The following is a 27163-nucleotide window of genomic DNA, read 5'->3' on the forward strand; positions in this document are numbered from 1 at the left end:
AGAAAACATATACAAGATAAGTTAGCTGTTCATTCTGCTGTAGCGACCTCTAAAATAGAAATTAAGCTGAAGGAAAATGAATGAATGTTGTTTTGGTTATTCTAAAACCCTTTGCCAAAGTTCGTCGTCAAATTGGTTTGGTATTGTTGCCTCTCAGAACTGTCTTGAGCGGCTGCACTCACAAAGAACGGTCCCACCTCTCCAAAAGCTACCACACGCTCATTGAGTTTCATCTTCTGAGGTGCAAGTAATGTATTACTGTATATAAGAAAAAAGGCTTAGAGTCTTCAGTCTTCTGACATTTTTCTTTTTGATATTTGGTGCGAGTTTATCAGGACGGAATGATTTTGTTCTCTTTGATTCATTGAATGAAAACTTCTTTGTTAAATTTTTTATGTGATATTTCAGTTTCACGCATGAGTCTAATCTGCATCTTTGCGTGGAAACATAGATTCTGTAATACATGTGTGTTGCTACATTTGGTGAGCTATAATTGTGCTAATGCTAGATCTGAGAGCAGTTTAAGTCAGCAGTAAGCATTATTAAAGCAGTTTTTAAGTTTAGACTGCTATAATTACCAGAAAATTCTGGTTGTCCAAATTAAGTGATTCATATTCATTGGCTCCACAAGAGCAAACTGTGTTTCAGGCGAGTTTCATTCTCAGGCTCGTTCAAAGGAAAGTGATTTGACATAATGGTTCAAAGTGAATTTTGCTCTTGGGTTTCGTTTGCCTAAAATAGGTTCAATTAAAATTTGTGGAAATGTCTGTCATAATTAAAATAGTTTATGCCAACATTTTTTCTGAGTGCATCTGTCATTTTTTTTTAGAGCTCATAGATTCATCTTTATGTGGAATTATCAGCTTAATTCCATATATACTTTTCTTTAAAGTACTACTTTTTTTGTGCAACAGGTGACACAATGATTCTGTGTGAAGAGTTGACCTTCAACTCTAATGGGAGCCGTGTCAATAAACTTGACTTTTATAAGCGTTTGTGTTAATTATGGGTGTTTATGTTTTCAGGGCTAGAAATTAATTGACTTTTGATGAGCAGTGTTAAGCTTAAAAGTTTTATGCTTTTAAATTGCTTATAAATTAATAAGTGCTGGCTGCTTGTCAAGTGTGGTAGTCTGTTTTCTCAGGGTCGATTCTCTCTGAGCTGTTTAGTGCAAAGCTCTTTTAATGGATGATGATTTTCAGCAGTTGAGGCCCAATTATGTTTAAGTTCAGGGTTGTATGGTTTAAAAAATCCTCTCATTCACCAACGTTTCAAAATTAAAAATACAGTAACAACAGAAACATTGTAAGGTTATTCCAATTGAATATACAAGACATTCAATTTTATTAAAAAATATATTGCAGTTTGATTTATTCCAGTGAAATGAAACTGAATTTTCTGCTTTATTGCTCCGTCACAATCTTTTGTTCTTATATGCTAATTTAATACTGAAGAAACTGTATAATTTTTATTAGTATCAGTATTACAAACTGTTTTTCTACTCAATTTTTTATTGAAACTGTGCCATGTTCTTCCTATAAATTAAATGGAGAAAAAAATGACGTCTTTACTCTAATTTTGATCAATTTAATGCGTCTTTTTAAAATTAAAGTATTAATTTCTATAAAATAACCTTACTGACTTTAAATGTTTAAACAATGGAGGTATATTTTAGCAGAAATTGTCTGTAGCTCATGACTTTTTCCCTCTTCCTTGTGATTGAAATCCTTGCGATTAAAATAATTCACATGTTTAAAAGTGATATTGTAGGCTGGGCAATTAGACCTGAAATGAGAATCTAAATTAATTGAACATTTTAATCATAAAGTAAACACAAAACAAAAAATTTCCAACTGGAGCTCCTCCACGAGACTCCACACTTGTAAACACTCGCTCCAACAGGCTCGCAGCTCGCACCACCAACACTCACCACTATATTTTTTTTATGCGTCAGCCACGGGGAGGGGTATGCGACCGATCAAAGGCTGCAGCAGAAAATTTTTGTGCATTCCAGACAGAAGTATAAACAGAGCGAGGTCACGTGGCTCCAAACACGGTTGGGAAAGTAATTAAAAAATCGACCTGGAAAAATTAGATCGATTATAAGTTCTGAATTTCGATTTATTTTCGATTAATCGCCCTGCCTTATGATATTGTTTCCCTTTCCATGGGACTCCCTCAAGATTATCATCAGTCTCGAAAAATGTCAGCTTATAGTTTAGGATAGAACTGTAAATAAGTTGCGTATTAGAAAGTTTGTAAATGTGTATTCCTTTTTTATCCATTCTTACCACTTACCACCAACACTTCTTAACAATAAGAACACCGTTTCTATCAGTCTTTCTTTTTTTTTCTTTAATGATCTACAGTCACTTTTGTGCTATAAGCACAATATGTGCTTACTTTTATCTTTTTGGTGCATTCCAAACACTGTAGAAGTTTTGATTTCACGCTGTGTGGCTGAATTAATTACAAGCTAATGAAGCCATCTTAAAAATCACTCAGCCTGTTACAAAGACCTGCTTCAGGTCAGTCTACCAGACTCCTGCTGTTTACTTTAATGAAGATTGTTCAACAGTCTTAACATCTTGCCGTTTAAAGATTGAGCATCAAACGATCCTGTCTCAGTATTAGGATTTCAAGTCAGAAGCAGATCCAATAGTTGAAAAAATAATTGTTATTTTGGCATGTATGCTATTCACATATTAAGTTGATATCAACATACAAAATGTTTTTAAGCTCCAAATAAGCATAGTAGAATTTAGGGCTGCACATAATGTCATTTTAGCATCAATATCCCAATGTGTGTATTTGCAATCGTCACATCGCAGGATGGTGGTGTCATTGAGAGAAAGTTGATTATTTACATTTATTATTTTAGGCCTGTTACTGCATAAGCATTTTAAACAATTATAAGACATTTGGGCTCAATAAACAAACCATTTGTACCTTAAAGATACATTTTTAGTATAAAATTCACAATTAAAGTATATAATTTCTGTTCCTGAAAACTGTTCATCTCCCCAGAAAATTATTAAAAAAAAAAAGTTTTGCCTTGTTTCTAGTGCAAATATTTATATTTCATTGAAAAAGAACAAGATTATTTATCTCCACTGGCAGATAATATTGCTTGTTTAAAGGAAAAACAATTTATTTTGCCTTATTTGCTCTGAAATTGAAAACAAAACAATTTTTTTACTTGATCTAAGATTTTTTTTTTATATTTGGACAGGAAACTAGACTAGAGGTAAGCTTTTTTGCATTTTGGTTATAAAATTACTGTACCTAACTACTGTTAGACTCCCCAGAAACTTGTCAAATAGAGCTATTCCAACTATCTCGTAAAACTGTATTCATATCGCAATATTCAATCGCAGAAAAATTCAATATTGCAATATCAGATTTTTCCAATATTGTGCAGCACTGAAATTTCACCTGAAATTTCTATAGTTTACGTGTGTGTTTTAATTTTTAATTTATTTATTTATTTTGCACAATTTTAATCCTGAAGACAGTGGTTTCTCAATTAGGAGAAAACTTTGGGCAGTATGTGCAGCACAGATCAGAACACATGTGACTTGTTGTGTCATTGCAAAGTTGCAAAAAATTTAGCGTTTGCATTTGTTTTAAAAGCAGTTTAAAGCATTCAGGCACCAGTAATTATAGCGTTTATAGCTTTTAAGACTATGCAGTGTTTTGTTTTTTGGTTTTTTTTGCATCTTATTACTATCAATTCTGTACTTTAATACAATTAGACTCCCCAGAAAACCATAGAGCATTGTTAATTTCATTTGTATTTGCTTCACTGTATATATTAAGGATTATAGTTTGTTTATTATATTTAATTTTTTAACAAAATCCTCCCAATAATTTAAAATAATTCATCATCGTAGATTTTAAATGAACGTAAGAGGAGGAGAGGCTAAAATAGTTTAGTAGGTTGACTTTCGTGAAGGCGAAAAACAAAAAGCGAATCACTTAACATATTGACAGCCTGTACACTAATCTTGAACAAGTTTATGATTGAATGTGGAATATACGCATTATGAATGTATTAATCTCCACCCCTAAGAACCATGAGGTCTGTTTAGTTGTATCTTTTATTAGTTTATTGTGTATATTGTTAAATTTGCTGCAAATGTTTGTAATGAGGCAACAAATACATGTACACTGCTGAATAGAAGTTTTTAATGAACGTTTATGCGTGGTGTCATATCACTCAGCTCTTAATGTGGTTTTTCTTGAGTGAAAGGACACCAATACATGTTACTCATCTCTTTATCTGTTTTGCTCTCTCCCTTTATTCAAGTTTTGGAGAGGTAAAATAAAGACACTGAACATGATTTAATGTTCTAGCGTACATATGTCGAGTGTCTACATTGTCAGATGGAGTACACTTTGAAAGATTATATTTTTGGTCAAATGAGTGAAGAAATGGGGAGCATAAGTGGCCTCTTTTAAAAACATCAAGTCTTACTGACCCCAAACTTTTGTACTTTGGCTTAGATGACCCTAAAACTAAATCTTTTTTGCTTTTAAAGTTTCCAGTCATCACAGAGCTAGAAAACCATGAAGACGCTTGTCTATTTGGACTCTTTTTAGATTTGTTCTGAGCTGTGAGCTTAGTTCTCTCTTTGATCTATTTTTCAGTTCAAGCTGTGTTTCTAACAGAAGCTTTCTTCCGAATAATTGATGGACCGCAGTATACACAGTCTGTGTGTCGACTGTCTTTGTGAATGCTGCAGTAAACAAAATGTCTGAAGTCATCGTCTGAATAGAGATCTCAAATCTTCATTCATGTCATTCTGATCTTTGCCCGTCCTGACCTTGTGTTCAAGCTGATTCTTGAGGAAGCGTCAGAACAAAACGTGACGCTTATTGACCGATGCTGTCTGCTACATCCATGTATGACCGTCAATTAGCCCCCCTCCATCTTCAATCAATACAGCCCATCACGGTGCTTAACACACAGCAGTATGAGAGCAAATGAAGCCATGTGGGTTTAATCGAACACACATCATTAAACCTCCAGGGTTATTGAATGCCCCTTTTTGTGGCTTAAAAAGGATAGTTCAACCCCCCAAAAATAAGCTTCTGTCACTGTTTATTCATCTGTATGATTTTCTTTCTTCAGTTTTCCACATTTGTCCTTTTAAGCACAAGATTTGCTTCTTCAGGCTGGGCACATCTAAATCTAATTTGTCAATTGACTATAGAATAAATATGGCGACATGTGGCAATGTAAGGTGCTTCATTAGATTTAGAATTACTTGTCGTCGATGCAGAGAGCGTCTTTTTTTTTCCTGGGCATAAGATGCAGGATACATAAACATTCTTACCTTTCATCTCACCAGGGAAAAGTAGTGCTTATATTTCCAGTTTGCAGAAGCTACCTTTGAACTTATTGGATTTGACATCGTTCTGACGTCATTGGTGTGTGCGACTGACTGTGCGTGTGCTTGTGTGTGAACACCTGCACTTCCCTGTACTCTAAGCCGTAAATGTACTCACTACTGTAAATTTACTCTAAGCCGTATGGAGCTAATAATATGCCAAAACAATCTGAATTTAAATTGTGTTTATTTGAATTATTGATAATTGTAATCGAATAAATCAGAATTTAATATGCTGTTAAAATTGTTTTGAATTTGAATTTCTTCATTTGAATTGGAATTTCATAATTTGAATATTGAATATCGGAAATTTAAGACAACTGATTTTTTTCAAGGCTGAATTTTTTATAGACGTACTTTCAAACTTCAGATTTTTTGTGTCCTGAATTTCTAGACTACAGATGTCCAGTTTGTAAAATTACAGTTTCAAGTTTTCAAGATGAAGAAATTCAGAACTTCAAATTCAATATTCTAAAATTCACAACCAGAAATTCAGATTGTGAAATTCAAATTCAGTAATGGGTGATCAACAGTGAAGAGTAGACGATTACTGAAAAATCAAAAAATGAAATCATTCACCTCTGCTTAATTCATGGTTGTGGACGAATTGCAGGGTGCGAATCATGGGGGAGAACACAAAAAAATCTGTTTAAAAATACGTCAATAAAAAATTCTGCCTTGAAAAATTCAGTTGTCTTAAATTGCAGATGTTCAATATTCAGGTTAAGAAATTCAAAATCAAATTAGGAAATTCAAATTAAAATAAAAAATTCAAAACAGTTTAAACAGCATATAAAATTCAGATTTATTAAATTACAATTATCAATAATTCAAATAAGCACAATTTAAATTCAGATTGTTTTTGGAAAACATTAGCTCCATACAGCCAGGGATTCTTAACCGGTGAGATGCGGCCCACTAGTGGGCCTCATCAATTCTGCAGGTGGGCCGTGAGATGGCTTAAAATTTACTTTCAATATTATACTATAATTTTTGGATTTCATTATTAATATGCTATATAAAAATTATCAAAGCAATGCACTTTGTCCTGTTCTCTGATTGATTACTTCAAACTTGGCGCAAAAACAGCCTCATGATCTGCGTCTGCAACTACACGTAAGTCAGTTCATTCACAAACTAAAAAGTGAAAGTCTCTTTGTGTATTTTTGTGTGAACTATTTAAAATATATGCATAGTTGTCCAAATTAGTGTCCTGTGAGTGTTTTATAACGACCGCGTGGCCATACAGGAGGATCTAGCGAGGCTCAATGGTGTTTTTGCCATAGAATGTAAAATAAACTTGCAAACAGTATGAGCTTCAGATGCACTCTGACGAAGCTGTTCACTGTTCCTGTCAACGATCTTTTAATATCCAGCTGCCAACTCAACCATCAGATCTACGCATTTCAACAGATTTAGGGTGTTTTACCGTATTTTACTTTTGTCTTTATATTTTTGAATAGTAGATTTTTAATAGTACAAATTCAGTCAGTCCAGTTTAAAGCAGAAGCCGGTCTTTTGCAATCTCCCTGTTGAGCTGCGGTTCTCTTTGGATCTGTGCATGTTTTAAAAAAATATATACAATTATACAACTCATATAGTTTTAATATATAATTACATTTCATACAAACATTTTGAAAAAAATGTCAGATAGGTGGGCCCCGAAGTAAAAAAGCTTGAGAACACCTGCTCTAAGCCAATCATCACTTCCTCAGTTACACCACGTTCACAAACATGTGTCATGTGTCTCGCCCCAGCCCCGAACACACCTCCCACCCCAGAGAAAGAGAGTTCATGGCTGAAAGAGACGGTTCACGCATGAAAACGCCTTAAGTGCTCTCAATTATAGTAACGCATATTAGTTATAGTAACGTTAGTAACGCTGTTTATTTATATCGCTGTTATTCCCATCGCTGGTCTTGACACAAATTGATTTGATTTCAATTCACAAGCTTGCAGTTCGGTTGAATTCCATTCTCTTTTCAGTTTGATCCAATATTGATTCATTTGGATATATACCATTTACAGTACACATGAAAAGAAAATGATAGATTGAAGCAGGATAATATCAGTACAATATTGATGGTTAAAATTAACAACTAAAATTTCAGTTGCTCAAGTTTTGGATGTTTTTTTTTTCAATTTTCTATATTTAAGGATTTGATTATGATATTTTTCTATACGCTCTTATTTTTATTTATTTATTTTTTAAACTGATTGAGTGATAACATAAGTTGCAGTACATATGAAATCATAATGTTGTTTTTTTTTTCAACATAGCCTCTGATTTTTCAATTGTGTTATGTAGTGCTCTTGCTTGTAAAGAGGAACAGATTATCTGTTCATGAGCTACTTGAATTGATAAGCTACAGCAATTTGTCAATTAAAGATTGTTAAAACCGCATAATTTTGTTTAAATTTGTGGTCAAATGAATTCGGAAGAGGATTCTTTCATATCAGAAGTAACAATGGAGCTCAATTTTATCCAAATGTGAAAGATAAAAATTTGGTAACACTTTATTTTGATGGTCTATTTGAGTATTAGTAGACTGTCTGCTTAATATCTGTTGATACTGCTCCTTCAACAGGCCTTGAGACTTTGTAAGTACATGTCAACTTACTAACCCTAACCCCAACTTAACAGTCTACTGATAATCTTATTAAAATTAGTTGGCATGTAGATACAGTGTAACTTAAATTCAACAAACGAATCAAAATAAAGCGTGACCAAATTTTTTGTTTGTCTTTTAAGAATTAATTTGGCTCATCAAAATCCTAATCAGAAAAAACTTTTAAATTTCACTCTAGTTTTGTCAAACTCCCCTTTTATGTGTGCTGTTGAGCTTATTTTTTTTCTGTAAATTTCTCTCTGTTGTCCTTTTTTCTTTGTCTTTCATTCCTTGTCACTTGTTTCTCAGCTTTGAGGACTCTCCGAGGAGTCTTTCAGGTGCATTCAGAGGGAACAGACTCGAGTCTGCTGAAACAGGCCGTGTTTCAGTAGCTCTGCAGTCTCCTCATCCTCCCACAAGCCCATTCTCTCATTCTCACAGCCTTTGTGCTTATGTAATCTGTTTCTTGTAGACAGCGAGAGACTGAGCGTGTGAGACAACTTGTGAGAAATGGGGAGATTCCTTCCTTTTATTCTTTCATGCCTCTCTTCCATTAGAGACGAGTCTATTTACGGTTTAAAAAGAAACCATCCATGTGTCCCGCTGGTTTTTCAGCTTGACGCCAGTGTTCCCTATAGAGAGCGTGGTCTTTCCTAAGGCATCTCAGACATGAATATTATTTTCAGACTTGTGTTGTCGAGTCAGCGGGTCACAGGCAGCTGTCAGTTGTCAGAAAACTCCAGACTAATCTAAAATACAGCATTTCTTTGAAGTCTGAAGTTGCAGTTTTTTTTGAAGACTTTTAGTTTTACTTTTGGCTGTTCAGATGTAAATTTGTCAGCAATAAAAAAAAAATGTGTCGCTCTCCAATCGGTGTCTTTTGTAGGGGCACATTATTGGGTTTTTTTTGTTGTTGGTTTTGTTTTGTTTTTTTGCTTTCCTATAACTTGGCACTTGCATAACACTTGCAACACCAATGTCATGACCAATGTTCAATTTATTAATAAAGCAAATGTTAATACAACAAAAGTAGACCACAGTGCTGGACAAACAATACAAAATAACAAATTAGATCCCTTTCCTTGCCTAAAACAGTACAGTAAATACCCTAAAATAATGCAATTCCATTTGCACTTAATGAGCTCACAGTACACACACCACAAATTGATTAATACCAATCTGCCATGTTTAAAGTAGGGCTGGGAGATATTACAAAAAAAAAATTATCATGATTCATGTCAATCGATATGGATAATTATAGAATATTTTCAGTATAAAATATTAACAGTACATTTAGGAATATTAGGATTTTTTATTTAACCTCTATATTTTAATTTACCAACATTACTAAGGCAAATAGTTTTAACTCATAGTCAAAACAAAACAAAATTTTTTAAATATTTAATATAATTTAAATTTAAAGTTTATAATAAAACTTTAAAAGTGTTAAAGAGACTCTTAAACTTGATAGATAAAATGTTACAAAATGTGTGCAATGGTAAAGGTAGATCAACATCTGTATAGTGTCTGAGGCTGTAAACCTCAAACTCTGTAAACAAAACATATGATAACCAAATCTGAGTTTTCAAGTAAAGGAACCAACCATCATTATTCAAATACATATTGAAACATTACAAATTGTGAAGTTGAATGACTATATTACTCCCTATGACAAAAAAAATCTTTCAGATGGGGTGCTAGTGGCTGGGATGCACAAGAAAAGAAAGCTAAAAGCCACTCTGGCGACACCTTTACATCCTTTTTTATTTACAATCACCTCACTACTGCTATACGGCACTCGTTTTCGCATGTGTTGTTATTCTGACCTGAAGGGGCGAATGTGTGGTTTCCTTTATTTTTTATGGCATCATAACTAGGCGACTATCAACTGTTTTCTCAGAGAATGACAAAAGGACAAACCATTGCTGCAGCTCTGATGCAAGTTTATAAAGAAAAGTAAAAAGCACTGCTGTGTTTGTCTGAGGTAATAATCTGTCGTTATTACTGAAATGTGTATATTCCAAACAAAGTGTCAATCAGATTGGTTAGTTCTACTTACATTAATCGTGGTGCGCTCACGGCATTTGGAAAAATTCAGATGTTTTCAACTAGGTGCGGCTAGAAATGCATCTGCGTCATGTGTGCCCGTCATTCCCATACAATCGTTGTCCATTCACGCCTCCATTGGAAATTACAAACATACACCCTAAGCTTATTGGGATTCCTTCCAAGGAGAACATTCAGCAGCCACATTTTAATAAAACTATAGCGCTTCATACTGAACTTCTTTTTTATTATCGATATTGATAATGGTGTTCGTTTAATAAATATCGCCCAGCTCTACTTTATAGCAATGTAATACTCCTCTTAACTGGACTACTTTTACTGCCGCTGCTATCTGACCTGAAAAAAAAAGTTTTGTATTAATCTGTTCATCAAATTTGAGAGAACTATCAGAATAGACATGAGCCGTTTTTGCGTTTTTTTTTTTTTTTTTTTTTTTTTTTTTTTTATAGAGTAATATTGGTATTTGGTAATATTAAATAAAACAGATTTCCCATGGGTCATGGAATTTTTGGAATATTATGGAATTTTAAAAGCTTTATTCCAGATATTGTAAGTCAGGGTTTGATTTGGTCCAATTTATGGAATATCAGGGATTTTTGTTTGTCATTTCTGATTATTGCTGCCAAAAAATACTGATTTGGAATGACTGGCAAGCTATAAAAAGTATCATGTTATATAACTGCGATGGTCAATTTGTAGATAACCGTATTGTGTGTTGTTGCAGTTGTGTGTTTGTTAGTCACATTAAATCATTGAAAACATTTAAATCTTCTGTTTATTCGGTTTCTTCGGGGCATATTTGATGGTTCCTTGCAACCTGCGAGTGCACCCGCTGGTATTCGAAGGAGATTTTCTACTGATCACACAACTGTGCTTCAATGACAATATTTAATTTAATGTATCGCAATTTAATGTTGATTTATTGGGAGACCCAACCACAACGTATTTATGACACTAGAAACACAATTATGCTTAGCAACCACATTGGAGAACCATGAGCAAACAAATGTTCCATAGTGCTTCTTTAATCCATAGGAAAAGCACAGATTTGAAAACTTGATTAAATCATTGGTTAAATGATATCCATAAATGTACATGATGATAAATAATAAGTGTCCGGATTGTATCGGTCTATCTGTCCCTGTCCATCTGTCCACCAAACAAATGTTTGCAACATTAAGAAGAATTTGCAAATAATGCAGAGAAATCTCTACGTCTCACAGCATAGTTACTAGTGGTGTAACAGATCACAAATCTCACGGTTCGGATCATACAGTTTTTGAGTCACGAATCAGACCATTTTTTTTGGATCAGCAAAAAAATAGAGGAGAAAAATGTCATTTGCTTTCCATTTAAGCAAAAACATTACTACAAAAACCATTTTACCAAACAGAACTTAGAACCTGTCATTTTAATAAAAATCAAGAAATCTTGTACAACATCATATTTATTTTCAATTGATTCAACAATTCACACATAAATCTTCATGTTTCATTATAGGTGGATCATTTTTGAAATCCTATTTTACCAACTATTGGGTAAACAATGTAATTACTATAACATTCACCAGCGTCAAGTTTCATTAAACGGTGATTTAAATCTTTACCATAAAAATCAGTGTTTATATCTGAACTCTAAACTTTTCTCCCAGTACTTCTGTTATGTAATTGTTTGTAACAAACTGAAAAAGTTTAAAAACTGAATCTCTCTTGATCAAACGAAGATTTGAATGCAGCGCTTTGAAGGATTAATAAACACATGCAAATCATTATCTTTTATCATTCATGTTGTGTGGGATTGAATTAAGATCCCGATCTTTTAATGTTTAATTGTGCAGCTTTACACTGAATGCATTCATGCAGGCTAAACAAACAGTGACAGAAAACACCTTTAATTAGTAGACTAAGAAAGCATTTAGGTCCCACCACAACTTTTTCTTTCATCATTATATTTTACAGGGAGTTGGGTCGTGATCCGTTACACCCCTAATAGTTGCATTTCTGGCATACATTAATGGGATGAAAGAATTAAGATGACCCATACAATATGATTTACTAGCGTTTGTAGTAATCAATTTACTGTGCGGGCCTGCACCATTGTTTTAAAAAGCAGAGGCGGCTCAAAATAGAAAAAAGGCTGAACTTTGAGGTTTTACTGACAGATTGAGAATCCATAAAGGGCGACCAATCAATTTAACAGTGAACAAAAAAGTCAAAATAGATGGAGGTTTCTGCTGAACAATATTTGTTTGCTAGTTTTCACTTTCATTTTAGATGATAGAGGGCTTCCATCTCAATTTTAGTTTTAGACTGTGCATTTTTCTTTTTGAGCTATATGCGATGCCAGATTTACCCAGATTAAACAGCGCATAAAGAGCAGGGTTGTATAATAATGACAGTCTGAATAACACTGCTGTTCTTTGCTCTGTGCTATTGACTGAAGATATAAGACGACTCTTATGAAGTCCACATTTGTGTTTATTCTCATTGTATATTACTTGCATGATGGAGAACTGCTTTGAGAACTTTTTGAGACAAATTCCTGTTTGTATTTCTTCTAATTATGCTAGCTACATGGACACAAAGAGAAATGATATGAACTCAACGCTGAACCTCATTTCCCTCATATTCAGTCCATAAATATCAAACACATGGCTGGTTTCATTGTCTGGTTGACTTTCTTTCCTAATGTTTTCCATCTTCCGTCCTCCCTTTGCTTTTATCTTTTATTCATGTAGTCAGACTGGTTCTTTATCAGCAGGTGGTAGTGGATTCATCATTACACTAAATGGGAGACACACACACACTATCCAGTGATCAAAGCAGCTGTCTGTACCATCAGCAGATATAATGACAGCCTGCGCTTATTTTGCACTGCTAGAGGATTATTATATCTGACTTTTTCAAAACTTGCTCACAAGGTAGTCATGTGTGTGTATGTCAGTGTTAATGCGATTGGCTTTCATGCATATTAAGCTGAGGTTCCTATACTGCAGGAAATGTTCAGCTATGTATGAAAATATATATTTTTGCCAACATGTAACCAAAAAAGAACCATAATGCTTCTAAAGCACTGTATTATGTCTTCTGACATCAAGTGAATCACATAAATGCTTAAATTACAGGCTGTTTCTCACATTAAGTTCCTATCTGACTTAAAAAGACTTTAAATTAAAACACAGAAGCTATATGAACCACTTTTACTCATGGTTTTACATGTTAAGCTTTCATTTACAAAATAAAATCTATGATTAAAGTATCTTATGATTAGGGCCAGATGGAATCTGCGGGCGTTTTTTGCTATTTCTGCTGAGAATTTTGGTAAAAATCTGCAGATTTCTGCGGAATTATTTTGGGAGTATCATAACTAAAACCTTAATATGTGAAATAAAAAATAATACCTTTTAAACTTTTATTTAATGTTTAAAATGCAAATCCAATTAGATCCACTTTATTTGGTAAACAAAGCAAGTCTCTCATATAATATCTCTACTAAAAGACAGAAAATATTACTGTACAAACTGCATTGTACATAAATCAGATGAACATTTTCATATTAGTCAATAATATTACTGAAATTAATTTAAAAAGTGAATAAATATAGATTTACACACATTTACTCAAGTAAATAAACAGAATTAATGATGGGCTAAAAATCTGCGGAATTCTGTGGAAACCTGTGGAGTTCTGCACGCGCAGATTCCGTGTGGGCCTACTTATGAAACAGGTTTAGAATGTGAGTGTGAGTGATTACGTTCTTATTATTTTCATTTGAGTGAATTATGACTTTAAATTCTCATTACCTACTTATAGAAAGATACATATTAAACTGTAATGTTTAAATCGAGTAGCATCTATTATTCATTCAACAAATCCATTATCAAGCATTACTTTAAGGTCCATAAGTCTGCTGCTTTTTTGCTAAATTAAATTTGCATTCATTTTATATAAAGTAATTAATTGAATTGCAATTTTTACGATGCTGTACACTAATTTATTTAGTTTTCTTTTAAAGCTGAATTTTTTTGCATCATTACTACATTCTTAAATGTCACATGATTAAATCATTTTAATATGATTGATGCTCAGAAAACAGTGCTTAATATTATAAATGTTGATTTATTTTCTGCCACAAAATAAAAAAAAAACTGAAAAAGTAATTGCAACTTTTTTTTAATCTCTGAAGTCTGACTGATATCTCAGTAATCTTAAAGATTGATATCTTTAAATTGTGCAATTCTCACTGTTAGAACACACTCTTTATGCCATATAAATAAGATCTAGCCCATCTGGACCCCAGATCCTGTCAGAAAATGTCTTTTTCTATGGGTATCCAGACAACAAACCAACGGAGCAGCTCAGTACCCAAACCTGTTAACCAGTATTCAACTGAATAATAGTCTCCTCTCAATATAGGATTTGACTGAGAAAGCCAAAGAGGAGCAGAAGCAGGAGACTAAGTAATGATAATGAGAGAACGCAGAGTTTATTGAATAATCTTAGTTGCATATGATTCAATGCTCATACTTCGTCCGACCACGATAAATCCAGCAATTCAATTTAATTCATGTTTATTTCTATAGCGCTTTTACAATGTTGATCGTGTCAAAGCAGCTTAACATTTAAGTTCTAGTCCAGATTTCAGAGTTGAAGTTCAGTTCAGTGTGGTTCAAATTTCACTGCTGAAAGTTCAAACACTGAAGAGCAAATCCATCGATGCACAGCTCCACAAGTCCCAAACCAAGCAAGCCAGTGGCGACAGTGGTGAGGCAAAAAACTTCCCCAATTGACGAAGCAAGTGCTATTATACCACAAGCAGCAGCAAAGGAAAATTACTGCTTCACAACATTGTCCAGAAACAAAACAGACCTTGAATTGGAGACATTCTCTTACCTCTTACTCATGAAAACAACTGTCGCTTGAATCCACACAGCAATAAGGTTATAACAATATGGAAAAACGAAATAATAAGAAAGCAATAATCATAAGAAAATAGTAATAATAAAATATAAAAACATCATAAAATGACAAAGAATAATCAATAATAATTATCAAATCTAATGATAAATGATTATGATAAACTAATAATCAATAAAATGAAATAATGATAATTATACAAATGACTAATGATCATATGATTAAAATAATTCAATGAAAAATAAATGAATAGGGCGTCACGGTGGTGCAGTGGGTAGTACTCACAGCAAGAAGGTTGCTGGTTCGAGCCCCGGCTGGGTCAATTGGCATTTTTTGTGTGGAGTTTGCAAGTTCTCCCCTGATTGCGTGGGTTTCCTCCGGGTACTTCGGTTTCCCATACAGTCCAAAGACATGGGCTGTAGGGGAATTGGGTAAGCTAAATTGTCCGTAGTGTATGTGCGTGAATGAGTGTGTATGGATGTTTCCCAGTGATGGGTTGTAAATCATATGCTGGATAATTTGGTGGTTCATTCCGTTGTGGCAACCTGAGATTAATAAAGGGACTAAGCCTGAAAGAAAAAGAATGAATGAATAAAGGATTATAAACAAATCAAAGTAAAACACAACACAAATGAACGGTTGCTTTCTTGAAGCAGCACTTACATGAAGTTTGCTACAAGGATTCTTAGACCCTTAATTAGATTGTTCATCACCATGTTTTTTGCACTCCTGAGATTTCATCTTGCAGTTCACATTTTTTTCTCACTTGCGAGACAGTTTAAACTTGGCAATGCGTGTTATAGAGTCCGAATTGTGAGATCAGAATTTTTTGATTTCTCAGAATTGCAAGTTTCAGTTCTGATTTTATAACACACAATTTTAAGTTTTGAAGTTAAAACACTCTGATGAATAGCATATATTTGACAGCAAACTTTTAAAGCGTTATAAATGTATTTCCTGTCGCTTTTCATCAATTTAAAGTGCCCTTGCTGAATAAAAGAGCTCATTTCTTTCAAATGTTAAAAAAACTTCCTGACCTCCACTTTCAAACCATATTTCTTCCAGACAGATCCGTCAGTGATTGATGGGCCCTTTGAGACAATTAGCATTTTAACCAAATCCTTTTCACCACATTTATTATGATTCATCTGTTCAGGATTGTGTTTAAGAGAGCAGCATTCATGCGAACAGTGTGTTACATCATCTTTCTGTCAGGAGCACTTCAATGGAAATACAGATTCATGAGAGGATGCATGGGCTCTATTTCATGGCCAGACATGATTTCTGTGGTCGGCTGTGTGATTGTAAAAGGGAGTCATCGAAACTACTGAGAACATTTGCATTTCTGTATTTGCGTTATTTGTAGTTGAATATCAATAGCACTAGTTTGATCAATAGCACTTTCAAGTCCAGATGTTTATAAGTAACGAGAATCTGTTTAACCTTAATGTTATTTGTCTACCTCAGGAAGTTAAACTATTAACCAGCACAGGAATGTTTGATTCTGATTTGTCATTTGCAAGTCACATTTATATGTAAAGTTATGCTAAACACAATAGCTTTAGATACATATGATGTGCCATTAGACTAGTTATGTAAGGAAATGTTATTCAAATGCATCTATTGTAACTACTTGTGTTCAGATTTCATCATGAACTTTCACTCTTATTTTGTCACAAAAATAAGACTGTCACACTCTGCATTTAGATAGCTTGCAGTAACCATGAGCGTAATCGATTGAAATGGCAGTGTATGCAAATAAAGATTTCTAGTGCAACTCATCTGTTTTGCTACAACACAGCCAAAAAAACAACAAAAAAAAACACTTTCTTTTGGTGTGCAATACGAGATGTTACTTTGTTTATTCTATAACACATGCTGTGGCTTTTCTAGTTTGTAAATAAAGCAATATCGGATTGCTGATAGTTTTTTCAGAAATGTATCTATAGAAATATAAAATAACATTTTTACACTTGTTGTAACAAGCAAATAAAAAGTATCTGAACCTCAATCAAACAAAAATAAAAAGGTACAAAAATGTACAGTACTTTATTAAGGGTTAGTTGAGGGTTAGTTTAACTAAAATACCATGAACCAAAGAAAATGATTGCATCATTTAAAAATAAAAACTCTGGAGAAATGAACTAACTTTTGGCGTGAAGTTGGATACATATTAGGCATGGGGCGTTTTCAAGGTATACCGCGGTTTGGAAAGGTCAAGGTTTTAAAACCGTTAAAAATTTCTGCAATACCGGTCCTAAGTTATGTGTAAGGTTTTTTATTTACTTTTTTTTTAGGACAACAGTTTCTTCAGCAGAAAATATATCCAAAGATGACATTTTAAATTGTAATGAAATCTGTGTTTTTGGAACTAATGAAGACAGCAGAGGTCAATGGTTCATTTGAATTATTTAACCTGAGAGGTTTACTGATACAAAATATTTTAAACGTTTCTCAAAATAAAATATGTTTTGTTCAAAAAGGGAAACCCAGTCATTTTAAAAGAATATATTTTAGAGCAATAATCACAATACTGTAATACCGTGAAACTATGATGTTGGTTCGTAGGTTGCTAGGCGACCATCAACCGTTTTTCTCAGAGGATGACAAGCTGACAAAACATTGCTGTCGCTCTGATACAAGTTTTACTTATGGAGAAAAGCACCACAGTGTTTGTGTGTTCTGTGGTTCTCTGAGATAATTAGTCTACTAATATCTGTATATTCTATACAAGCTAAAGCTGATCGGTCAGTTCTTATAATGTGACTCGCGGAATTCATTCAACTGGGTGCATCTGGAAGGCGTGAGTGTGTCACACCATTTTTGTGCGCAAGCGGCACACCTCCATTGAAAAAAACTAAATTGTGATAACTCTAGAAAAGGCGCAATATGCAAACGGCCCCTAAAAGGCTGCTGTTGTTTTCGATCTCCAGCAGTTGATCTTCTTGCACAGACATGGTGGATTCACCTAATTTGTTGACAAGGGGGTTGTGAATCCATCCCTTGTCAGTTCCTTCACTCGGCCGTTTTCTCTTAGCAAAGAAACTTTCCAAAGACGTCTTTTTTTACTCATTTTGCTGCTTGTGGGTTGAATTTGGACGCTCAAGTGATCGAGATGTAAGCGAGAGAATACGGTCATTCAAAATAAAAGATTTTTCAATAGAAACGATTGTTCAGACTCAGGTAATATATAAAACGTAAATAATTAATGATTTTTTTGTGGTACCTGTACCAATTGATCCACGGACCGGTACTAGTCCGCGGCCCGGCGATTGAGGACCACTTATTTAGCAGATGCTTTTGTCCAAAGCAACTTACAATTGAGGAGGAATTCAGCAAATCAACAAGAAGAGGTAATACACACAAGAAGTGCTAGTTAAACAAATGCATTGTTAGAGCTCAGAGAATGCTGGAATAAGGAGGAGGGAGTTGTTGTATTTTTTTTTTTTTGAGAAAGAGAGGTGGTTTGTCAAGCCCACTCACCCATGTGAAGCGTACTTCATAAATGCACAATTTTTTTTTCATATGGAGTGATTGTAAAAATGTGCTAAAAACTGGTGCACATTTTGCATGAATGATTTTTCTCCAAGCTGTTTTCCAAGCTGTTTTCTCCTCAACTTGATCATAAGTTGCTCGGCAGCTTCAACAGAACCAATACTTTGAATAAAATCTCTTTTCTCAAATAAGATCTAGCGTTATTGTTGAGTGTTACGTCGTTGTTGTTCAAATTAAATTCCTCCATAAAGAAAATGAATAGAGATTTGACTTCCAGTACCTGGCTGTTTTCCTTTCTACTTCAAAAATTCACATTTAAATCGCAGGTTATTGTTATTTACAGTTTCTTTTCATGTATTCCAGATTTTTTTTTTTTCTCCAGTTTCTGAGTTCTTTAGATTTATTTGTGAAATGTACCCCCACATTCTGAGTGAAAATAGTTCTGAAGTAAATCCTCCACCAAATGTTTTGGAGTGCAAGTTAGGATGGCATTTTGAGCTTTGAAGTGCACTAGACTCCTAGCACCGATGCTCTCCACTGGTGCCTGTCAGATGCAGATGGTGACATGTGGACCAGCAGCCTGCAAACCATGACAGAGAGCTGCAACCAATCACTGTCAACAACACTCGACACTGCCACGCACAACCCTGGCAACCAAACCGCTTTGAACCAATGAGCTTCTTTGACTGACCAACGCCTCTGTGCTTTCTATCTTTAGGGGCCATAAAAGAAAACTGGAGGAGGCCAGAGAGAATGAAGATAAGGATGAGGAGGATGGCGACTCCAGTAAAGACTCCAATGAAGATGAGGAGGGCAGCAGTTCAGAGGCCGATGAAATGGCTGCTGCGCTGGAGGCGGAGCTAAATGACTTCATGTGAGCTGATTGGGCGACGATGCAAATGAACTAATGTGTTCTCAAGAGGTACCTGAGACAAAACATGCATTTTTGTCGCTGTTATACAGCGCATATAAATGTGTGCGTGTGTGTGTGTGTGTGTGAGTGAAAACAAAAAGGTTTACAAAATAGATAGTTATGTACAAACTTGTACAGAGTTTTAGTAGAACAAGTCCAACACAAATTTGTTTTATTGTGAATTTACAGTACATAGCGGTGTGGGAAGTAGAGCTTCTGTGTCTGATTGATCTTATTTTGTTCCAGTTCCGAAACTCATTTTTATGTCAATGTAAATGAAAAGACATATTTCCGCTAATTGGTGACGAATGCCAAAGAGTCTGAAGTGGGCTTGCAGATGAGACCTGTGAGCAACAGAAGATGTTTAGGGGTCCTCACCAGCAGTCAAACTCAGACGTCCCAATGTGTCCTGTCATCTATTTTCTTTCCTTTTTGTTTTGTGCGTCATCCAGTACCACTGATGCCCCTGTGTGACTGACACTGTGCTGCACCAATCCCAGAACACCAGCACCCTTAGACACGCCCACAGCCATTATTACCATAACACAGCGAACAAGATTGGTGTTGTTTTTGCATGTTAAAGGAAAAGTTCACAAGGAAATGTGGTGTATAATTCTGTCATCATTTACTCATGCTTATGTTAGAAATCTACATAATGAGATGCATATCGAGATGGACTGTTGTTTTTCATACAGTGAACATTAATATTGAAGAGTGAAAAAGAACCTTATTATGACAAATACCCATATTTTAAAGCCATACAAGAGATTTATTTGAGAAAAGTCATTGTTTACTACAATTCTGCGACTTTTGTTGTGGATTTGACATCATTTGGTCAATAGCCATCAATTATAATGTTAGTTCACCATTTTTATAATCCATTTAACTTCCACTTCTTCTACTTGACTTCTGTTTATCGTATATAAAAATGTGTGGTTCTGACCATTAGAAAGTATTTTCATGAATCACATGGGCCACTTACATTTTTTTGTTGTTGTTTTTCTAGCAGTTTGACATAAATCACTATCTAATTTCGTTGTCGATAAAAGGGCTGCTCAGACATTTAAGGATTTTCAATTTCGTTTCACAAAAAACAGGAAATAACACTTTGGATTGGCATGAAGGGCAGTAAATGATGACAGATTTGTTGTGTTTCTGTGAACTGGTCCTGGAACTGTCAAAACTTCTGTTGGTGTTTTTTTTTTTTTTCAAAGACACTTTTCACTCTGTGATGTCATCAGCATACGTTCATCATCAACATCTTCATCATTCAGCTTCAGGTGCTGATAGTGAACACTGTGGCAGCATTAAACCGGGTGTTTGGTTGGCTTTCGCGCCACCCTGAACCGTCACTGTACACACTGGTCAGATCTGGACCTATAAAACTCCCATCACGACTGCTCGTCTAAAAGCCAGTTTTTGGATTCATGCTAAACTGCTTTGAACCACTAGACATCCAGATCTAACACATATTGAGATGTTTGTGCAGTTCTGGCACCTGTGATGTTTTTGACTGATGGGTTTTCCTTCTGTTTAATTGTGTTGATGTTTTCGACAGTGTAAAGTATTTGTATATTCTATTTCGTACCTGACAAAGAAATGCTTTTCATTTAATAAAGATTTGTTTTATAAGCCTGTGTTTTGAGCTTTTTTTCAAGGATTGTGTTGTTTTTTTCATGAATTTTGTTTTAATAATAAATTGCAGTAAAACAAGCGTACAATAACACTGACAAAAAGAAAAAAACAGGTTGGGAAAAAACAAGCAGCAAAGCTTCAATACTTTGTGTGCACTCATATATATTTGTTTCTAATTAAAGTTAGTCCAAATATGACACAATACAAAAAAAAGCTTTCATATCCACTAAACACTACCTGACAAAAGTCTTGTGGCTTATAAAAGTTTTAGGAAAACAAATAATAACTTCTAGTTGATTATTTGGTATCAGAAGTGGCTATTATGAAAGGCAAAGGCCTCTAGATTACGCTTATTTTTCCAAAAAAATATGATCATGCCTTGATTTTTATTTAATTAGGACAGTAAGGTCTGACTTTGCTTAGACAAAAGTCTTGTCAAATCCAAAGAAATAATGTACAGTAAAGAATATAAAGTCATGGTGCAGTTGAAAAACATTTTATATTGTGTATGACTCCCATGAGCTTGGACGACGGCAACCATACATCTCTGCAATGCCTCAAATCCTTGTTAATAAAGTCATCTGGAATGGCAAAGAAAGCGTTCTTGCAGGATTCCCAGAGTTCATCAAGATTCTTTGAATTCATCTTCAATGCCTCGTCCTTCATTTTACCCAAGACATGCTCAATAATGTTCATTCTGGTGACTGGGCTGGTCAATCCTGGAGCACCTTAACCTTCTTTGCTTTCAGGAACTTTGATGTGGAGGCTGAAGTGAGGAGCGCTATCCTGCTGAAGAATTTGCCTTCTCCTGTGGTTTGTAATGTAATGGGCAGCACAAATATCTTGATACCTCAGGCTGTTGATGTTGCCATCCACTCTGCAGATCTCTCGCACGCCACCAAATAGAATGCGACTCTAAACCATGATTTTTCCTTCACCAAACTTGACTGATTTCTTTCAGAATCTTGGGTCCATGTGGGGTCAAATAGGTCTTCTGCAGTGTTTGTGATGATTGGGATGCAGATCAACAGATGATTTATCGGAAAAATCTACCTTCTAACACTTTATCAACTAGAACTCAAGTTATTTGTTGCTCTTACAACTGAGATCAACCACAAGACTTTTGTCAGGTAGTGTATAGTGTGCACTACATGACATGGTAGACATTTTATAGTAGTATTCCACTTCATTTCCTACATTTGTGCACTACTTTTACCCACAAAACCCAGTGTACCTGGAATTTACACTCATTGAAGCAACATTTTCCAAAACCCAGACAGAAGAAGCAGAAAAACATTAAGTAATATGGGAACGGCATCACTGGAGGTGGTAACTTCATCTATGATTTATGCCTGGTTTACCTCAAGAGTCAACTTGAGTACTGGAAACCCTGTGATGAAATTTTACAATATATAACATGTTTATTCACTTGTGCAAGTAGTTTTTTGTAGTTTTTTTTTTATTTTTCAATGCATTTTGGGGGCATTTTATCCACTGATTTGAGTTTTCTTAGCATGTCTGTTGATATCATGATGTGCTCGCTTTTTGATGCACCAAAAGTATTTACTTCATCTGTTTGTCATCAAATTATTTACCATACTTTTTTATACTCAAGTACTCTCATGTATTTAAACTGTACATTTTATATTATGTTTTATAAATAATGTTGTGAGATTACGGTTTTATTTACATTTATTAATTTAGCATTGATTTTTTTTAATGCAAAACAGTTCATGTCAGGATAAAAGAATCATTTCAAATCATTAGAGAGCAGCAGTACATAAATGCTATGACAAGTTTAAGTTGGTTTAAAAAAATCCTCTGAGCATATGGGAAAAAAAAAAGAGTACTATATGTCTTACAGGTTGTTGGTCAAGTGCACTTACCTGCAGGAGAATTGCACAATGTTTTCAATGAAGTATGGGGTGCTTGTAAAAAGGTGTCTGTTACAGGAAAAGTCTGTTTACTTAAATTTATCATAAGAGAGTACACAAATATTTTTACCAAATAACCAAAGCAACAGCCAGCAGAGGACTCCACTTGGTCTTAAAGTCTCCGTCAAACTTGGTATTGTAAATTTTCATTTTCACAATTTGTGATAGCATAGCAGTCAAACTGAAAACTGGTAATGTATAGGACAAAAAGAAATGTCATTCTGGACATTTTTTGATGGGGTGTGAAGTTTTAACTTGAAAGGAAGGAATAATGAAACAATCGAAAAATGAATGAAGGAAAATAAATGAATGAATGAATGAAAGGAAAAGAAAAATAGTGAATGAATGAATATGAAAGAAAAACAGTGAATAAGAAAGAAAATGAATGAATGAATAAGAGAAATGAATGAATGAATAAGATGGAAAATAATAATTGAATAAAGAAAATGAATGAATAAGATAATGAATGAATGAAAAAGAAAATGAATGAATGAATATGAAATAAAATGAATGAATGAATACGATAGAAAAGAAGGAATGCATGAATGAATACGATAGAAAATGAATAAACGAATAAGAATGAATATGAAAGAAAAAGAATGAATGAATAAGTAAGATAGAAATAAATGAATGAATAAATAAGATAGAAATGAATGAATGAATAAGATAGAAAAGAAGGAATCCATGAATAAATAAGATAGAAAAAGAATAAGAATTAATGAGTGAAATAGAAAGGACATGAATGATCATAAAAAGAAAAAGAATGAATACGATAGAAAAGGAATGCATGAATGAATAAGATGGAAAAAGAATAAGAAACAAAATAAATGAAAATGAATAAATAAAAATGAAGAATGCATATGAAAGAAAAAGAATAAATGAATGAAATAGGATAAAAAAATGAATGAATACGATAGAAAAGAATGAATGAATAATATAAGAAAACAGAATAAATAAGAAAAATGAATAAGAATGAATGAATAAGATAGAAAATGAATAAATAAGATAGAAAATGAATGAATGAAAGATTAAGATAAAAAAGAAGGAATGCATGAATGAATGAGAATGAACGGATGAATAAGGAAAAATAAATAAAAAAGAAAATGAATGAAAGAATAATGTGATTGAATAAGAAAAAAGAATGAATAAGAAAGAATATGAATGAATAAGAGAATGAATGAATAAGAAAAATAATGATTAAGATAGAAAACGAATGAACGACTAAGAAAGGAAGAATGATTGAGAAAAAAGAATAAATTGACGAAAAGACACATTTTACTGATTACATATGCAAGCCTTTAAACATGCATGCAGAACATTACACTGAAAATCCCTTTCTGTCTATCTGAGATTCTGCCGAGATGGATAATAACGGCTCGAATCATGACTTTCCTATTTGAATTACATATCTCAATTGCATATTTGCATGATTTGTTATTTGCGTTTGCCATCTGAATGTGCACCCGGAAAGAGTGACATTAGATTTACCAAGCTAATAGTCTAATAAATATAATTTATACTAAAGCGTTACAGTAGAATTGCCAAACCCTCATCTGTCGACATCAGTGCTGATGAACTGCACACATATCCTTAACTTTTATCCAAACAGCTATATTTTCTCGTTGACTTCTGTTTCTTTTTGCACTACCAGCTGACCGTTTTGCTCCATGTGAACGGCTTTTCCACTGTAACCAGTTCGCCCAGTAGCTCGCCACATACGTCGGCAGACTTGAAATGCAGAGAGGAGTTCATCATGATGACGGGGTTTGAGTTCGGTGTCGCTTCCAGAAATCAGGTTAAAAAAACAAAAGGCAAAAAAAAAAAAAAAAAGACAAGTAAATAACAGAGTGAGAACATGGTAAGATCTGAAAATGTGGTAAAAATCAGGCAGCCATGAGGGCTTTTTCTGGATTGCTTTTGAACCACTGTCATTTGGTTTAGTGAAGGGGGTGATCGGGTCAATTTTGAAAGCACTATCGGTTGGGTTTAGGGAAGGGGGTGGTTGAGGGGATCGGTTGGTCAGTCAGTCAACAGCGGCCTCTGGTGGATTTATGTGAGAACAGCATGCGCTAATGGCACTCGCAAAAGAAATTTGAGATCTGAAAAAACGTACACATGGCCTCTGGTGGATTCGCAAAAACAAAAACTGAAAAAACGTACCTCTTGAAATGTATTTTGCACTGTCCAAAAATGTATACAGGGTTACGTATCAATAATGAGCTTGGGTTGGAAGAATTGACTTGGGGAACTGACTATAATAGTATTTTTTGTTTCTACTATGGATGTTAATGGCTGCATTTTTCCAAAATATCTTCTTTTGTGTTCAACAGAAGAAATAATTTCATAAAACTTTAAAACCACTTGAGTGTGAGTAAATGGTAAGCACATTTTCATTTTTAGGTGAACTATCCCTTTAAAAACAGCTAGCCTAATTAGTGGAACTAAATGCAGACCAGTCATAAAAACTAATGTTTAAAAATAAATCGTGTCTGTTGGATTTCCCTAAAGTAAGTAAGATTATCTGAAAGCTGCTGTTTTAGTAGTGGTTGGACTAGTGTTATGTTGTGTTGTATGAGATGCTCTTCTGTTTCTATGATCCCGGTTTATCCACCCGCTGGAAAGCGTTCAATAAAACACACTCAATAGTCTTTCAGTGCAGTGAGTGTTACTGTGAACAAACTCATATGGAATACTGATGATGTTGACTTATGTTGCTGTCCGACGGACGAGTTTCTCAAATGTCTCACAGGTCTGAAAACACTCCAGTGATTTCAGGATTGCACTTGAGTTTCAGCGATTCACTAAAGATCCCACTGCTTCTGTACTGAACGGTCTGAGGTTTCGCTGAAATCTCATGACACGCCACTGAATTAATCCTGAGATTACGGATTTGATACCTCAGTGGGCTTTTCAGTCAGATCATCCTCTCTGAATAATCATCGTAAACCCACTAATCTTTTAATTGTGCCATCTATGAGATGAGAATTAGCTTCTTTGTGTTTGAGTTTGGATATAATTAAAAGCTCAGGGCGCAGTTTTGACTTTTCTCTCAGCAAATGCTTTAATATATAATAGATTACTTTACTTCTAATATAGTGGCATATAGTGGCCTGAAAGGATTTAGACCAGGGGTGTCCAAACTCGGTCCTGGAGGGCTGGTGTCCTGCTGAGTTTAGCTCCAACTTGCTTCAACACACCTGCCTGGAACTTTCTAGTACATCTAGTAAGAGCTGGATTAGCTGCTTCAGGTGTGTTTGATTTGGGTTGGAGCTAAAATATGCAGGACACCGGCCCTCCAGGACAGAGTTTGGACATCCCTGATTTAGACACTTCAAGCAGACTTGAATCTCTGAATGTCTTTGCATTATGGGTATGAAATAAAATAAAAATTAGACACATGCCATATATTTTGAAGGATTATTCATTTTTCAAGCAATTCTATCAGTAAAATAATAATAACTGTAGAAATGTATACTCTGGGAGAAAGTTTTTCTTAACTTTGTTTTATTGTTATTTGTATTAAAATACCACTACTAATAAAATTATTTTAACTATTATTTATTCCTGTAACTTGCAACTCTGAATCATTACTCATCATTACATTTTTCAGCATTATTGTTACTGATTAATATCATTATAAAAGCTTCATCATATGATAATACATTCAGATATCTGATTTTAAGGTGGCATAGAATGCATTGATTCAATATGTTAAATTGTTGTCTGAAATTCACATAGTAGGTATGTGGTTTAGGTATGTTTTTTTTAATGGTTTTATATCCTTATCTATAACCTAAGGAATTTCCCCTAGAATTAAAAGCTTTGTTTTGACCATATTTGGAATGGTCATGAATATTAATGGACTCTGCTCTTGCCCCTAGGTCTGCACGGCATGTTCTCTCTTTTTTTCTTTTTTTTTCTATCTCTCAGACACACACACACTTTGATATACTCTTGGGGTGCTTTCACATCTGTAGTTTGATTAATTTGGTCTGAACCAAGCATAGATATTTACATTAGATGTTGCCTACTCTTTTGTTGTCTATTGGAAGGAATGGTTCAACAGAGCCACCATTTATATAGCTTCACTTTAGACAAACTATACATTTAAAGAATGAAGCTCGGCTGCGGCTGGAAAACAATGTTTTAATGCATTGCACACTGTGAAGGTGCCGTTTCCTCCACATCCCATAATGCACAG

At 34.3% G+C, this 27163-nt stretch overlaps 1 protein-coding gene across 1 annotated transcript in view; it reads left to right on the forward strand.

Moving 5' to 3' along the window:
* ctdp1 (CTD (carboxy-terminal domain, RNA polymerase II, polypeptide A) phosphatase, subunit 1) overlaps positions 1-20606 on the forward strand; it is a 210415-nt gene extending 189809 nt beyond the window's left edge. The window contains exon 13 of the mRNA XM_056479626.1: positions 19199-20606. Within this exon, the coding sequence (XP_056335601.1) occupies positions 19199-19358 (160 nt within the window). The 3' untranslated portion in view covers positions 19359-20606. The remainder of the gene's footprint in view (positions 1-19198) is intronic.
* The last annotated feature ends 6557 nt before the right edge of the window (positions 20607-27163 follow it).

Source organism: Danio aesculapii, chromosome 19, assembly GCF_903798145.1.
Source record: "Danio aesculapii chromosome 19, fDanAes4.1, whole genome shotgun sequence".
NCBI lineage: Eukaryota > Metazoa > Chordata > Actinopteri > Cypriniformes > Danionidae > Danio > Danio aesculapii.